The sequence below is a fragment of the Chlamydotis macqueenii genome, chromosome Z, assembly GCF_036417535.1.
Source record: "Chlamydotis macqueenii isolate bChlMac1 chromosome Z, bChlMac1.mat, whole genome shotgun sequence".
Classification (NCBI taxonomy): domain Eukaryota; kingdom Metazoa; phylum Chordata; class Aves; order Otidiformes; family Otididae; genus Chlamydotis; species Chlamydotis macqueenii.
In genome coordinates, this window is record NC_141593.1 from 1,097,052 (window position 1) to 1,113,869 (window position 16,818).

General features: G+C 44.6%; 1 protein-coding gene across 1 annotated transcript in view; it reads left to right on the top strand.

Moving 5' to 3' along the window:
- Positions 1–16,818, top strand: part of MYO5B (myosin VB) — a 140,843-nt gene that overhangs the window by 118,213 nt on the left and 5,812 nt on the right. The window contains exons 28-35 of the mRNA XM_086771518.1: positions 2,337–2,579; positions 3,456–3,550; positions 9,483–9,560; positions 11,936–12,134; positions 12,285–12,378; positions 13,577–13,720; positions 15,059–15,210; positions 15,548–15,637. Of these exons, the coding sequence (XP_086627644.1) occupies positions 2,337–2,579; positions 3,456–3,550; positions 9,483–9,560; positions 11,936–12,134; positions 12,285–12,378; positions 13,577–13,720; positions 15,059–15,210; positions 15,548–15,637 (1,095 nt within the window). The remainder of the gene's footprint in view (positions 1–2,336; positions 2,580–3,455; positions 3,551–9,482; positions 9,561–11,935; positions 12,135–12,284; positions 12,379–13,576; positions 13,721–15,058; positions 15,211–15,547; positions 15,638–16,818) is intronic.

Here is a 16,818-nt window from a genome sequence, read left to right on the forward strand (position 1 = left end):
AGAAAAGCAGAGGTCTTATCCAGCAAATAATAAGAATCACAGAAGAGCCATTTCTGTAGAAAAGCAGTTAATAGCTTTCTTCTTACTCTTCACCTGTCTCTAAGCACGATAAGAAGAGAGTGGAAAGTGAATCGATTCTTTAGCCACGCGACAAGAAGAGTTAAACACCGTTTGGTATCAATTCTCCACCACGTGCATGCTTTTCAATCTCTTCTTTTAAAACCAGTTATAGAAAAAGCGAGTGTCTCACACGCTCCCTCTGCTGAGCTGTGGTTAATGTGGATGTGGAGGAATTGCTGGGTCGAGTGCATTTCTTACACTTTTTTGGTTTTTGATGACAGATGGTAGCAAGTCGCTGACTCCACTCCATCACTGGTGGTGTTTGTTCAGCTAGGAGCATGTCCAGATGCCAGATCAGCTATTCTGTTCACACCTCTGCTGTGATAAGGCATGCTATTTATAATTACAAGGATTTATAATTATAGCACCCGTTTCCTATGGAAACGAGGCTTACCCAGCTGCGCTAGCTACACAGTGTATAAATTGCCCCCTTCCCCCCCGCCGTTTTCAGATTCGTTAGCTTGCCTCAGCCAAAGCTGATAACAAAGCAGATATCCCATAGATAAGAGGGATCGTGGGAGAGGGAAGCACGTGGATCTCAGTGGGGGAAGAGCTTGTGCTATTGTAGACACTAGAGAATCCGCATGGGGGTTGGTCGATCTCTAGGAAAGAGCTGACCCCAAATCAGCCGGACACCAGACTCGGTCGCCTTGCTCGCAGATGTCTTGGTGTTTTTGCCATGCAGTAGCTGGATGGTGTTCTTGTTGGGTGTTGGCATTGTCCAAGAGGCCTGGGTGCATGGGGACAGGAGGGAGCAGTCCTGGGTGCCACCACGCAACAGCTGGTGATGGAGGATCCGGTGCAAAGATTGAGATTTGGGCTGTGAGTAGGATCCTGGGAGTCTGGCTCCCTCCCTGTCTGTGACCCATAGCAAGGACTGCACCATCCACAGGAGCAAAGCAGATCTTGGCCCAGCTGGGCTGCTCCAGGTGGGTTTTGGATGCTGACAAAGAGCATTACCACGTGAAACATGGTGAAATACTGAAATAAAGGCTGTCTTGGCTGCCGGAGTTTTATTCTTCTGTCTTCTACTGTCACGCAAAAGCAAATAAACCCTTCAGTTCTCTGGGCAAACACGGCAATGCTTATGCATTGTTATTCAGGAGAAGCAGTTGCCATCAAACTTACACAATGTTGCCCTTGCCTGTCAAATGCCAGCAGCTGACAAGACGTCAGGGCGAGAAAATCCTCCAACTGCAAACATTGTGAGGCTGCCCCTCGAATACTGCGTGCAGTTGTGGGCCCCTCAGTACAAGAAGGACGTTGAGGTGCTGGAGCGCGTCCAGAGAAGGGCGATGAAGCTGGTGAGGGGTCTGGAGCACCAGTCTGATGAGGAGCGGCTGAGGGAACTGGGGTTGGTCAGTCTGGAGAAGAGGGGGCTGAGGGGAGACCTCATTGCTCTCTACAACGGCCTGGAAGGAGGGTGTGGGGAGGTGGGTGTTGGTCTCCTCTCCCAAATAACTTGTGATAGGATGAGAGGAAATGGCCTCAAGTTGCACCAGGGGAGATTTAGGTTGGATATCAGAAAACACTTATTTATTGGAAGAGTGGTCAGGCACTGGACCAGGCTGCCCAGGGCAGTGGTGGAGTCACCATCCCTGGAGGTGTTCAAAGAACGTGTAGATGTGGCACTTCAGGACATGGTTTAGTGGCCATGGTGGTGTTGGGTTGATGGTTGGCCTTGATGTTCTTGGAGGTCTCTTTCAACATGATTCTATGATTGCACTGGGGTGGAGGAATTGCAAAATGTATGAGAAAAGAAGCTGTGGTGGGAATTCGCTGTAGCTCACCTAACAGGACATCTGCCATTATGAAGGGCCGTGTAAATCGGCATCTTCCACCTTATTTAATGAATAGTAAAGGCAAGTTAAACATTGTGAGATTTCTGGCGATTTCTTGATTCAGAAAGAAAATAGGTGGAGAAAGAACAAATGTGTTTGGCTTTTCTCATGGCTTGCTTTTGTGTTCAACAAATTAAAACAATTTCCCCTTTGTCACCCTGTAGTCTTGTTACTGAATTGCACCAGCAACTGATTGCAGGAAAAATCTCTTCTGAACCACACATGGCTGGACTGGCAGCGAAATCCAGATCCTGGCATGAACTGATCGTTTGTCTCTGGTCATCGGTAACTGAGTTGCCTTAGAAGCACCTCAGAAAAGGATGAGACATGGCAAGATGGTTTGTCTAAACTGATTCATAGCTTGGTGTTTTCCAGAGGCAAGAGCTGGAGTCAGAGAACAAGAAGCTGAAAAATGAACTTAATGAGCTGAGGAAGGCTATTGCAGACCAAGCAACCCAGAACAACTCATCCAACGATATTCAGGACAGTTATAACCTCTTACTGAACCAACTGAAATCGGCCAACGAGGAGCTGGAAGTGCGGAAGGAAGAGGTGCTCATCCTGAGGTCGCAGATTATGAAGGCAGCCCAGCAAAAAGAGACTGGGAAAAGCATGGCAGTTGAGAAGGTAGTGGAGTTTCTTTTCCTTTTCCTATTCTGTTGCTGAAAATTCACTGCCTGCCCAAACGATGCCATTTCTGCTTTGGTAGGCTCTGGGTGTCAGGATGGCTCAGCGGAGTTACAGAAGGGTCAGCCTATGGATAAGATACAGTCCATGGTGTCATTTCAGAGAGCCCAGGACCATATCATACAGTCATTTAGGTTGGAAAAGACCCTTAAGATCATCAAGCCCGACTGTTAAATATGTCCCATGGCGGTCTGTACTGCTGTAAGATGCTTGACCCCATGCCTGATGAGGTCTAGCCAGCCAACAGCAAGGAGGAACTTCTCCAGCCCTGCACCAAGGTGTGGTGGTCTGAGACATTCCCGCTGGTGCTTTGTGACAACTGGCTTATTCTGCAAGGGAATGGGATGGGGCAAAAGAGCTTGTGGAGCAGATCCTGCTCACTTGAGGCTAGTGCAGCTGTAGTTGGTTTCTGCCGGTGTGGAGGCAAGAAGAGAACCTGTCCCATCAGAGTTGTTTGAGGGCTTTTTCTTCAGAGCCTATTCTGATGGAAGAGTGTATTTAATGAAAACTCTCACTTGGGCTTTTTAATTCACTGCCTTATCATTCCTCGAGGTTTTGGTATGATTTGTATTTCAGACCGCACACCTCCCTTACCTCCCTTCCAGGTTCACTGCATCCTCCTTCCATCTCCTAATCTCTGCTGCTGCCTGTTTGCGTCCGTGTAAATTACAGAAACTCTTTAGTCTGATGGATGCCCTGAGGAAGCTCTGTTAAGGATGGTTGGGAATTGTTTGGTATCAGGAATTTTGAAAGACAGGAGGAGATGTGCAGGATGTCATGCTGCTGTCTTTTGCGTGTTGAATTTAGGAGGGCACCTCTAATGCCAGCTGGCCAAACAGTGACAAGCACACTGATCAGGAGGACGCGATTGAAGCCTACCAGGGGATGTGCGAGACGAACCGGTAAGTGTGGCCCAAATTTTTCTAGCAGCAAGAGGCACTGAGCAAAATGAGAGATGGATCCAGATCAAAATCAACAACATGTTTTAGAGAGTTACCAGCTTCTGGATTGTGTTCTGCACCTTGGGTACCAAAGAGGCAGGTCTTGAAATGGGTGAGGAGCCCTCATCTTTGGGGCACTGTGTCCCCAAGGGAGAGGAGATACTGGGCAGGCAGAAAAACCAACATGGAAGTGAAGAAAACTGGATTTTGACTTTGCTTCCAGAACATAAATAGTAGCAAGATGAGGATTTGGGATGTATTTGGGTGAGTTACTTCAAGTAAGTCCTCATGCTATGCTGGGAAGACAATGCAGGTCCCCTCTAATTTTCCCAGAGGGAAAAGCTCGTGGTGGTGAACTGAGCCAATGAACATGCGCCGCATTCTCTGTCAACATGCACATTATTGGTTTTCTTGCATTTAAACTGAGAGCTGGGAACATTTGTTTGATTACAGGTTTCCCATAGCGAGGGTTAATATTGCGAACATGTGTCTGTCCTTACAGTAACTCACTTATATTGCGAGGCATTAAGTCAGTCCTCACAACTCTCCAGGTGAACATGCAGTAGAAAAGTAGTATCTTGCAAAAAGAAAAAATTACATAGATCAAACAGGAAGATAACATGTAAAGTAAATATTTATTTTACTGCAAGGAAATTAGATGTTCATCTCCTTTTCTCTTGACAAACAGGGATGTTTGAGGCTTTTTTCCCTAAATAATTTGCATTCAGCAAGGTAGTCAGAAGACCTAACTATTGTGAATTCATGGCTTTTAATAACACAGCGTACTTTGCCACTTTGTAAACTGGTTCCAGAAGGTTGTTAGCAGTCCAGGCTGGGAAAGACTATGACTTAAGTAAGGTTTTATTCATACCTGTATGAATTTGAGCAAAGACACACCATCTTTTAATGCAATGTGAAAAATTGTGAAGAGCTGATTAACACTTTTGGAGCTCGGTGGCTGAGAAGGCGCAATGGGAAATCCATGTACGCCGACTGATGTGCAAAAATTCAATGTGTATATAGCTGTGCAGTCAACTTCGGTCATCATGTCTCTGCTGTATGTCCCCCAAATTCCTGCCATAGTATGGGGCTGGATTTTCTGACTTTACTTCTATTTTACTTGTTGGGAAAGCCCTAGCAGCATCTGTGGGCATCCCTCCGGTTACTCTGTGTGAGTCCAGAGATGGGCTTGCTGGAAGGGCGGAGTTCCACATGCATTGTATTTAAATGCAGTTTAAAACCCCAATGAGTGGGCTGGGCTTTGCCCACACTACTGTTTCCAGCTTTCACTTTGGGCTGGGGACCTGGAAGAATGGAGGGTGCTGGGGTCCAGGACTCTGGTGACACTGGTTTCTCACCTGGGCATCATGCCTGGCTGGATCAGGACCAGTGTTTGGTTTTTTTTCAGTGTGTTTTCATTGACTATTTGCTTTCCTGAAGTGAACTTGCTGATGAAATTTCTGCCCCTCCTGCACTGAGGGGAGGGGCAGATGAGATTGCACTGATGAGATTGATTTAAACATCACCTGTTTGTCAGTAAATCAGTGGAGCTCCATGTGCTTTCTACTGCAAGGTATGGTTTTTGATCACTTAATGAGTTCTGTGGATTTTCTCTTACTTCCTTCCACCTTTCTCCTGGAGCTGTGGGCACGACTATGGGGTGTGAAATCCCATTGTCAGGCAGAGCTTTAACTACTCCCTAAACTGCATTTTCCAGCGTAGGGATAGTTAGTTGTTTTCAGGTGCTGGTGAAGGAGTTGGAGTCAAAATAAGAGTTGCTGCTTTCCTAGGGCACGTGTCCAACTGGTATAGGTTCTGTCACTGGTCTCCAATAGCAATGAGTATTTTGCCGTCCTGAAGAGCATCTTGTCCGCTTTCAGTCAACCAGCCAGGAGACTCTGGTCCTTCTTCACCTGTTCTGGTTTCCAGACTTAACAGCTTCTGCAGGGAAGACTGACTCACACACAGAAATCATCAAAAATGCCTCAATTATCCCATTTTCCACAGGAGTACAGATCTCTTTCCTTGCTATTGCACAGATGAGCTGCAATTTCAGAAGTTCATGTGATCAAGCCTTGGCATTTTTTTGGCCTGTTGAGATCTGGGAGGGGAAATTCGCAGTCTTCAGGCTCGGTTTCCTATTACCTCTCTCATCTTCCTCTCATATGAAGCTTGGCTGGAGCTTGGCTCTTATGCTGCAGTAGCTCTACACGCTATCACTCTGATCTTCTGCGGTGATTTATCCAATGGCTCATTAATCGTCGTCATATGGTTCCCTGTGCATTTGTTTGCATATTGAGTTGGTTTATAAACTGCGGGCTGGAGTCCACTGCAATAAAACAGATTAAAACAAACACTGGGGGAGCATGGATTATGGTATTTGTGGATATAAATTAATGTTCCCTCCCATTAGCGCAAATTTGCATTCGTACTTATGCAGTTCTATACCCAAGTGTGTCAGCAGGAGAAATAAAACTGCTTTCTCTTTCTAAACTTGGTTGCTAAATATTCTAGTGGAAAGCTTTTCTGGTGGGATTGCAATTCTTAAGTGGGATTAAGAAGCAGGAGCCACTTTTTGTCCCACCTGTGCTGTAAGAAGCAGTCCCATTTCTTTTCCCATGGGTGACTTCTGGCTTGAAGTTACCATGTCTTAGCTGCTTAGGCTGGGGCTGGAGCCTGGCTTTGTTTTGGTGCGAGATAGACCTTTTTAGTCACTCTATGTCTGTATAGTGCAGAACTTTTAAATACAGCAGGAGGAAAACAGGACAATCTGCCAGGTGCCGCTAACCCTGCCCACGCAGCGATTCTCTCTCTGTGCCACTCTCAAGGGAAAGCCCTTTGATGCCAGGTCAAGGGGAAGTTTGAATTAAAAGCAGGTCTTTACCAATGCAGTGAACTCAGCTCCCCCCCCCCCCCCCCCCCCGCTACTGACTGCCAAAGGAAAAGCTATAAGTTAGTTTCCAGCTAATTTTCTGCTTCAATAACTGAATGTAAATCTAAGCAGACTCTTTGTTCCCTGTTTCAGTTCTTGGGATCTTTCTTTCAAGCCTGTTTGATCTCGGTGAAAAAGTAGAGCCAAGACAAGACCAGGTGATGATGTTAGAGATAATAACCTGGCAGCTCAAAGCAGCTCAGGCTTAGTCTTTGAAATAAACTTCTGTGATAACTTCCAAGTGATTTCTGTAGAGTACAGGGCAGCTCTTTTTTTTTTTTTCCTGCTGGGTGACTCCCACTTGCAGCTGTGGTGCAAAGTGATGGGCTGATGCTAGCTTCATGTGGAGGATGCTTTTGCAGCTGGAAGAGGCCATCACGTGGAAAGTGTCGTATCTCTGCTTACCACTCTCCAGTGTGGCTCTTATCACTGCTTCCCACTCTGTCGTATATCTAATCTGTGATGTGCATTGATTTTCCGTTTAATTAAGAAAAAAATAAGTGTATCTGTGTTTGAAAATGAAATACCTCTCCTTCTTTATTAAGAGATGATGATTATCTGAAGATGCTAAAATGAACATCTCTGGGTTTTGGTATATATATGTGCACCTTCTTTAAGCTATGTGGAGGAGGGGAGGGAGATATTTGGGCAGGAATTTATCTCCATTTCATGAAGTTTGCCAGCAGCCCCCCCAGACCTCGAAGATAAGGATAAAATGAGGCTGTGAATCATGTCCGTTCAACTCCTTTCAGCCTTATTTGAGCGAAAGGCTTACCCAGCCTTTTAGGAAATAATTTTGACACATACTAATTAATCTGATCAGTTTGAAAGGACCCCTATTGACTTTTAATATCTCAGTCAATATGAAGTTCTGGGAGAAGGGGATCTCAGCGATTTCTGAGTCAGTGCCGTGTTGATGAACATGGACTGGATGCTTATTTCCCAGGGCAGTTTTATCGTGGTGTAATGGCACCCCCTTGAGCTGCTTCCCTCAGTTACCGCAATGCATGCGATTAAAAAAGGAAGGAAGGCTATTTTTCAAAGGAGGTTATCCAGGAAAATGCATCTCTTAAAAATGCTGCTCATCCTGTCAGGTTTCCCATGTTACTGATAGGTAATAAACAGGATCCTTCCTGTTTGTTTTTTTTTTCCGCACCTTGATTTTCAGTGCCTAAATGCATGTTCTGTTAACATTATTTGAACCAAAAAGATAGCCTGCTAACAAATTGGCCCAAATCAGACCAAGAAACTTCCCTATATCTGTCATCCTACAGACCCTTTTGGAAGCCTGCTATGTATGGGTAAAAATAAGGTTTTAGTCTAAATTTGTACATATAGCTTTAACAGATGAATTTTCCAAATGTTAATGCCTGAAATGTTTGCTGCTTTTGAGAACTGCCATGCTCATACACCAGGACGAACAAGCTGCCTACAGCAGTGAGACACCTCTTGAGTCCTTTCCTGGTAGTGCTGCGCCACCACGGTTCTCGCTGCTTTCCTCGTTTGAAAATGTGCTATAGAAAGTTTGTGCTTTGCCATTTAAATACGCAGGGCTTTCCTTGCCAGGGAATGGCATCTGCTACACCTCCTTTCAAAACAGGAGGTGCATATTGGCTCAGTTCTTTCCTTTGTCTGAAAGTTTAATGAGAATGTAAGTGATTTTTTAAAAAAATATTATTATTATTTCTAAAAAGAAAAAACTGTTTTCAAACTCACATCAAAGCCAAGAAAAATCTCACTGCAGCAAGTGTTTCTGGTGGGGTTGACCAGCTCCCATCACTCATTTGTAATGTGTTCAACACCTCATTAAAAAAGGTAAATGAGTTTCCTGCCTTTTATAACTTAAAAAAAAAAAACAACCCTACAAAACAACTCTTAAAAGGAAACTTACAGTATTAAAGTGAGATGAGATTTTTCTAGGCATTTTTCTACCTGGATGGATATGGAGGAGATTTGATCTTATATAAGGAAACAAACGTGCAGGGGGTGTTTTTGCTCTGAGGAAAGGCTGATGTGTTTGACTTGATGATTGAGGAGACCCTCGATTGAAGTAGAAGGAAGAGAACGTATTTTAGACCACTGGAAGCTGCTGCAGAAGGAAGGAAATGGAGAAACTGGTCTTAAAAAATGTCTTACTAGTGAGATGTGCCAGAGCGCAGACGGTCTGGGAGGGGAGTGAGCTGTTCCAAGCTATCGGCCTGCAATAAACAGTGGGGTCGGATTATGTCTGCGCTGTGCGTTGGAAGTGTGTGTGGGCTGTCCCAGCTCAAAAATAGTTAGGCTGTTTTTTTTTTTAGCAGAGGAAGCAAGGAAGCCTGTTGGGAACTGCTAAGGATCACGCTGCTTTTCATTTTACCCCATCTGCGTGCAGACACCTCTTCCTTACCCCTTGTGCTGACTTCTCTCTCTCATTTATCCCTCTTGATCCTTGTTTTTCCTCCTCCTGGTTTTTCAGCATAAGCTCTTAACGAGGATTTCAGCTAGTGGTGTGGTGTGGCCTTGCCAGCTTTTCCTTGCAATCAAATAGGAAACCATTTAGCCATACAGAACCTAAAACTCAGGCTCCGATCTCCAGGAGTTGAGCTTTTTGGTGAAAACTTCTCAGGAAGGATGATAACCTGCCAGGAGGTTGGAGTGGGTGATCTCCGATGTTCACTTCTGACTTGAACAACTTTGGGTTCCTGTGTTGGCTGCGGTGGGTCGAGGAGGAAAGGGCTGCACGAGGATGCATTTCATAGCTGGGGAGGGAGGAGAAGCTTCACCAGCCAGGGGTGTTGTATGGAGCATGACCAGGGCATGGTTCTCCTTCACTGTGCTGGAAAAGGAAATACAATGTAGTGAAAATGCGCTTCAAAAAATTAAATAAATTAATTAAGGTTCTGCACCTTTTCCCCTTCTATTGCAATTGACCTTTTGCCTTTCTCTGTCCTCTTGTTTCCTTTTTCTGTCCTTTATTTCTAGCAAGACTGAGGACTGGGGGTATCTCAATGAAGATGGAGAGCTCGGCTTGGCTTATCAAGGTTTAAAGCAAGTTGCCAGGTCAAATACTTTCTTTTTTTCCCCTCTGCTGCTTCTCCCCTCTCCTTTTCACTTGCCCTTTTGTTTCTTTCTCTTCCTCTGCTGTTATCCCGTTGTCCTCTGTAGGCCCCATTGTCCTCTCTGGGAGCAGCTTGGAGGTAGGATATCCAAACTGGAAGATTCAGAGGGATCTTGAATTATGTTGTGGTCATGAGCAGTTGTGTAATAAAAGTGTTAGGAAACTGTAATCTCCAGGAAGCACCCCCAAAAACCCCTTTTTAGATGTTTTTTCCCAAATTGTGCTAAGCTATAGAACCTCCCTAAAGGACTTTTTCCCAATCCTTGATGTGTCAGAAGTGGAGTCCCTGTGCTTTTATTGCGATGCTGTTTGCTTTGCATGCTCCCGGCAATTATGCGCTCCCATCTATGCATTCGTTGCCTGTAGGTATAAGGAGCGTGGTCAACACACAGTGCCATCCTTCCACAGCTCTCTCTGCATCCCAGTCCCCAGGTGGGCAAATATCCCAGCAGGACATACCAGGGCAATACCTGCAACCTCCATATCTCCTGGGGATGCTAGTGATTCCGTAACGATCTCTCATCTCCAAGCTGATGAAGGTTTAGAAACAGAAATGGAGATTAAAGCAAGGCGGAAGGACCCCACTGTTCTTCTCCTGGTTCAACCTGGTGCTTGGAAGAGCTGATAATTAAATGATAATCAATCCATGCTCTCCTGCAGGGTGGTTACAAGGTTCCAAGATATATGATTTTTAGAAAATATATTTAATGAGCTGATTAAGGACACTATAGAGAGAAAAAGTTAAAGTAATCTTTTGTCTTAAGTGGTCACATCTAGAGGGATCACAGTAAAACCAGACAATAACAGGAAAAATACCGGGGATGATCCATTTGTTTTTCAAAGCAATGTAGGAACCCAAGTTCATAGAAGGAGCATGTTTTCCTGACGGCGGCTCACATTTAGTCTGAACCCACGTGAAGAAATAAAATGAAAGTGAAGTACTTAATACTTATTTCATGATGGGCTTGGTTATTCCCCTGGTCGTTCCTCCTCTTTGCCATCATCGCCCTGTGTAAGCTGGGACTCATGCTTTTTGGTTTCTGGCTTGATGCCCTTTTCTCAGACTCCTCGTCCCTTCCTGGAGTCACTCATTTCAGGCTTTTTGAGAGAGCCGGTGGACTAACATGGAGATTTCCATTTAGCAGAGGGTAGGGGATGCCCTTAAATCAATTGTTGTGTCTCTTGCCAGGTTTTTCAGCATCCCCATGGGGTGTACAGGAGGGCAGTTAACAGCTCAGTGATGAATCGTTCTTTCATTGGATTAATGAAAGCATTGTGATTTAGCAAATGATTGGATAATGTACCAACTAAATGTCCTACTAACCCTTTAGCTGAGCATTTCCCCTCGCCAGGTTTGTCCTTGGGCTCAAGGCAGGGCTGGAAGGAGACCTGGCGTAGGAGAAAGGAGGGTAGGAGAGGGTGGCAGGACAAGTTAGAGAAAAAATTGAGTACCCACCTCAATGTGGGAGAAGAGCTGATTTGAGTGACTTCTGTCAGCTGTGTACTGTGGCGTTAGTATTTGTGTGTCTTGGAGTACAAGGAAACAAGTCCTTGAAACAGCACTCTGGTCTCACTCCTTTGAGACCCCACAGCCGAAGAGTCAGGGTGAAGTCAGCAGCGATGATAAAAGCTAGATCTGATCAAGATGAGAGAAAATTGTGTAGTTTTCTGCAGGTAGCTTATGAATGAGAATTGAAGTGTACATGAACATACTTCTTTCTAAGCAAAGATAAACAGCAGCTCTACAGACAACGAGAAGGAATGAAGGGTTTTGGCTTCTACTGTTTTTGAAATTCCCAGCAGCAGGGAGTGAAGCCTGTGGCAGTCCAATCCAATGGAGGCATTTGCAAGATACACAGTTCAGTTTTCAAGAGTGAGAACTGATGTTTGAAAGGGGATGAGCACAAGAACAACCGCCCTCAAGCTGAGTTTTTTAAAAACCCGCAGGTGTTGATCTGCACTGCTTTCTTGCCATGCATTTCCTTTTTGATAATGGGAAGAGTGAAGAAACTAAAATTTATGATACAGTTGGAGAAAAAAAGGAAGCTCTTGTATTTTTCCCCTCCTTTTTATTTAAAAAAAACCCCAAACTTTTGATTTCATGTCTCTAATTGCAAAAGTATTTAATCTGCAGTATAGCAAATGACAGACTGATGTGTCAATAATAGCCATAGCCCCGCTTTGTGTGTGTCAGTTTTATAGGGAGGTTGACTGGAAACATCTCCCAAACTGGCTGACTTTGAAGGCTCTAAACTCAAATGCTGGTTGCTACCACGACAGTGAAATCACAGGCTGATCGGTGTGATCCATTTCTCAGGTTGCTGGAAGCACAGCTCCAGGATGAGAGAAGAGAGCACGAGGAGGAGATCGAAGCTCTGAAAAATGAGGTGGATGCCATGAGAGAAGAGCTGGAGAAACAGCAGCAGGCTTTCCTGCAGACGCTGCAGCTGTCTCCGGAGGCCCTGGTGGAGTTTGGACTTCAGCAAGAAATTACACGTCTCACCAACGAGAACCTGGTAAGAGGCTCTACTGAAAACACTGCCTAAGGAAGAGGTAAAAAACACAGGTAGAGAGAAAGGAGATGAAGCCTCAAACTCAACCCAAATGAGTTGTTCTTGTGTTTAACTTTTTTTTTTTTTTAATCCAATGCCTCTTCTGTTTTTCAGGACCTTAAAGAATTGCTAGAGAAGCTGGAAAAGAATGAAAAGAAGCTGAAGAAGCAGCTGAAGATTTACATGAAGAGGGTCCAAGATTTTGAAGGTGACTTGGCTGTTGGTAGACATTGTGGTAGGGCAACAGCACTCTGGTCTCACTCCTTTGGCCAGCCTTGGAGAGCTGCGGGTTTTTATCTTTTTCTTTCTGTTAAAGTAAGGCTTTGGTCATTCTGGCACACTGAACTAGTACTGAGCTCATCGTTGGCGTAACGGCAGGGAACGTAAAGTCCAGATGAAGCTCCTGGGTCATGCTTAGGCTGCCTTTGAGCAAATACAACTGTGCTGCTGTAGCTTCTGCTTGTTAACGTGGTTGCACGTGGTAAATTTGGAAGAGGCTCCACCAGGTGATGGAGGGCGAGTGCTTGGTGGAGGTGTTGGTCTGATGCTTGGTGTACCAGGGTTTGGAAGGTATTTAAGAAACCTTTTTGCTCTCCTTGCTGTCAGTGCTGTGACTCAAGCAGATATAATAGAAAGACCAATGGCTAGCAGGCAGCTGCTCTGTTCTGGCAATTTTTGGAGGAGGATTAAAACCACTTAGGATTAAAATACGTATGTATATTCTGCTTGATCAGGAAGCACCTCAAATGTGACATCTGTGTTGTATAGAAAGAGCTTCCTGTTCTGGAGGTGTCGTGATTAATCACATAACCTTGTTCTCACGAGCTAATTTCTGAAAACCAGGCATTAAGTGAAATTAAGCTGAGTAATTGGAGGGTTTCCACGGCTAGCACAGCTGGTCTCTGTCAGTGTAATCTGCATGCAGCAGGCTGTTTACTGCAGTGCTTGCATGCTGGTCTCTCCCATTTTATTACACTTTCATGGAAGCACACCACTGAAGGGTGTGCCACCACGGTTCTTCAGCTTTACAGCCAGCCAGAAGATGTGATGCTTTTTTGTCATTGCCTAGCTATTTTTTTTTCCCCTCTGTGAAAATGATACACTAAAAAGATTCCCGTAGGGTTACTACCTTCTAGCCTGTGGTTACTTGGAAAATAAAAAATGACTTCATTTTTCCCTCTTCAGGTCCAACTTTTGCACTCTTTCTTTCATTCAGAGTCAGAACTACTGGTGACCGGTAGTTCAAGACCTGGTTCTTTGTATTTTTAGAAGTCTGTCGAAGCTGATGATATTATCAGAAACTTAATATATAATGCTTTGGCCTGGTGCCTGCTCTAACGCCAGTGGAGGACCTGAATAGTTCTTGATGGCCAAGTGCCACCTTTCATGCTCCTTTCTCTTCACAGTGTCCCAGGCCACAGTACCAGCAGAGGAGAGGCAGCACGAGCGTAATAGGCAAGTTGCTGTCCAGAGGAAGGAGAAAGATTTTCAGGGCATGTTGGAATATTATAAAGAAGATGAGCCGCTCCTCATCCGAAACCTCATCACAGGTGAGGAACTTGCTCTGCTTTTGTGCCTCACTCCTTCTTATTTTGCCTGGGAGAGTTTGTAAACTTCAGATCTCAAGATAGTCAAATAGTTCTTCTCAAATTAATCCCTCCTGGGGCTGCATGTTTATGGCAACAGCAGTTTTGGTAGGTAAAGCAGCGCAGCACTAAGCAGATAGGCCAGCATGGAAATAATCCTTAGGGATAGCAAAAAAACTGAAAATGCAAAAAAGGAGTCTGCAGTTTTGAGAGCAGGCAGTAACATGCTGAGCTTTGTACAATGCGGTAATAGGTGAGGAGGGAATAGCAAGAAATAGACCCTGGGGATTTTGCGCAGCAGTGGGACAAAGGTAGTTTGGTTTATGAGACATTCAGTGGTAACTGCAGCAGATAATAAACTTCTGAGCTCTTTCACACTGGAAGACTTGATCAGAATTGCTGCCAGCGTCCCCTTATTCCATGCTATTAGAGAAGTCATGCTTCCCTGGCTAACAGTTAGTATTTACCATCGCTCTCTAACCCCAGCAGCGTCTAGTGAAGATCTGAAAATGGCTCAAAGAGCAGCGCTGGCCCATTGCTGCAGTCTTTGAAGTTTCCCTAATCAGACAAGCTCTTCCTTTAGAGGCCGCAAATTCCCGCAGCTGCCATTAGGATTCAATATCTTGAGGGAAAGTGTGATTTAATAAGTCATGAATTTAGAGGTGGTTTTATAACCTGTGGGAGGTATTCCTGAAAGCTTCAGGGAGTTTTTCCGAGGTTATTTGTGTGCTGCTTGGGTAGGTTTTTTGCATGGTAAAGAAGATCATAAAATCCTAGAATGGTTTGAGTTGGAATGGACACTAAAGACCATCTCATTCCAACCCCCCTGCCCTGGGCAGGGACGCCTTCCACCAGATCAGGTTGCTTAAAGCCTTGTCCAGCCTGGCCTTGAATACGGCCAGGGCATCTGCAGCTTCTCTGGGCAACCTGTGCCAGTGTTCCACCACCCTCACAGTAAAGAATTTCTTCTAGTGCTACCTGTGCATCTGTAAGGTTTAACGGGATAGTGTCACATGCTTCAGTGCAGACAGTGCTGCTGCCCTCCCAAGCCTTGGTGCTGCAGCTCTTCTCCTTTGGCCAGCTCCAAGTCCATCTGTCCTGCAGGTGGACCTCTGCATCTGTGTCCATGCTGCAGAGAGGGATGCAAGTTGCAGAGCCAAAATCTCAGCTTCCCCAGGCCTGGGGAGAGAGGGGTTTGCTTGGGCAAGTCTCCAGCTCTGGTGTTCCCTGCTTCACGTGGCAGGCGGTGAATTTTAAGAGGATTTTTTTTAATTAAAAAAAAACACAATCCAAACCTTTTAGATCTCAAGCCTCAGGCAGTGTCTGCTACTGTTCCCTGCCTTCCTGCCTACATCCTCTACATGTGCATCAGACACGCGGATTACATCAACGATGACCAGAAAGTGCACTCCTTGCTCACCTCCACCATCAATGGCATCAAGAAAGTGCTGAGGGTAGGTGTCCGTTTTCTCTTCTCCTGGGGTTGAGGTGGTGTAAGATGGTAATAACCATGTTAGTGTGTGTTATTTATTCAGCTCTTGCAGAGATTGTCAAACCAAATAGCTCTTACAGCTTCCATTTTTAGAAGAACAAGGAGAATTATGATCTTGGTAATAAAATTGTTTGCATTTACAGATTTTTTTTTTTTTAAATATTTGCGGGGAACAAATGGCTAATACTGCAGAGAGAGCTTCCTGATGTAGGTGGGGAAACTCAAAATCACTTTGTCTTGCTATGCCAGCATCCCCCACCTAAGTGGGGGTCTCACATGTTTTAATTCTGCTCCTCTAGAAACACAACGATGATTTTCAGATGACATCATTTTGGCTGGCGAACACGTGTCGCCTCCTGCACTGTTTAAAGCAGTACAGTGGAGATGCGGTAAGAAACTCATCGCTGATCCTTGAGTATTCTGGCATTCCTTCAGGAAGGGTCTTCAGGTCTCCTGAGTCTGGCTTCCCTCTGGCTGTGATGTGGGTTCATCTCTGACTTTCCTCCTTTGTTAATTTGGATAAAGCATGAGGCAGCTCCTCAATTCACAGGATGGTTTGGGTTGGAAGGGACCCTCAAAGCCCACCCAGCCCAACCCCCCTGCAAGGAGCAGGGACATCTCCAGCCAGATCAGGTTGCTCACAGCCCCGGCCAACCTGGCCTGGAATGTTTCCAGGGATGAGGCATCCACCACCACCCTCAGCATAAAAAATTTCTTCCTTCTATCTAGTTTGAACTAGACCAGAGGTTCATGGCGCATTGCACCGAAACGAGGCATTTGGGAGCTGAAACCAGGCCCCTTACAGCACAACACGCAACATAATATTTTTTATTTGATAGCCCACCATGCACTTTGATTTGTCTGAACAGGGGATTCCTTTCTGGTATGCTGTTTGGAAGGCTGTTCCTGTGGTTTTAGTATGTCCCGTAGATTTTCATTAACCAAGATTTTTAGACAGCGGAAAACTATTCCAAATCTTGCAATTTTAGTCTGAACGTTTCTACTGATTTTTTCCTGTTCTGTTCAACTTGATCAAAATAATCACATTTTCAGAAAGCAGAAATGTATAATCATAATGTAAGCTTTCGGAAGGAAATCCTCTTGTTTCTTCCTACCTCAGTAATATTTTGTAAGTTGAAAAAAGTTTTATTATAGCCAGTCCCTTCCAATAAAATCAGATCATCACAGTCCTCTTAGTATATTACATACTGCCAAGTGTTCTGGGTATTAAAATTTTCAACAGAGCCAAATTATGTCGTTTCTCATTTAGTCTTGATTTGTGTTTGATATATTAAGCAATCAAGCATTAAGAATAAAGAAGAAAATTTTCATGGAATCAAATTAGCAATTCAGATCACTCACAAGATAATGACTGGTGTGTAAAACCTGAGTGCTGGAGTTCCAAGATTTAAATTAAAAAGAAAAATAATTTAGATAATAGTTACTAATAGTTATGCTCCTGTTTGCCCTCTTCTGGCTGGTTTACAACATTACATTTTAAAGAAAATCATCCCCAGAAAACCAGCAGGGTGGGGAAAAAAAAAGGCCACTTAAATTTCACATTCTTTGC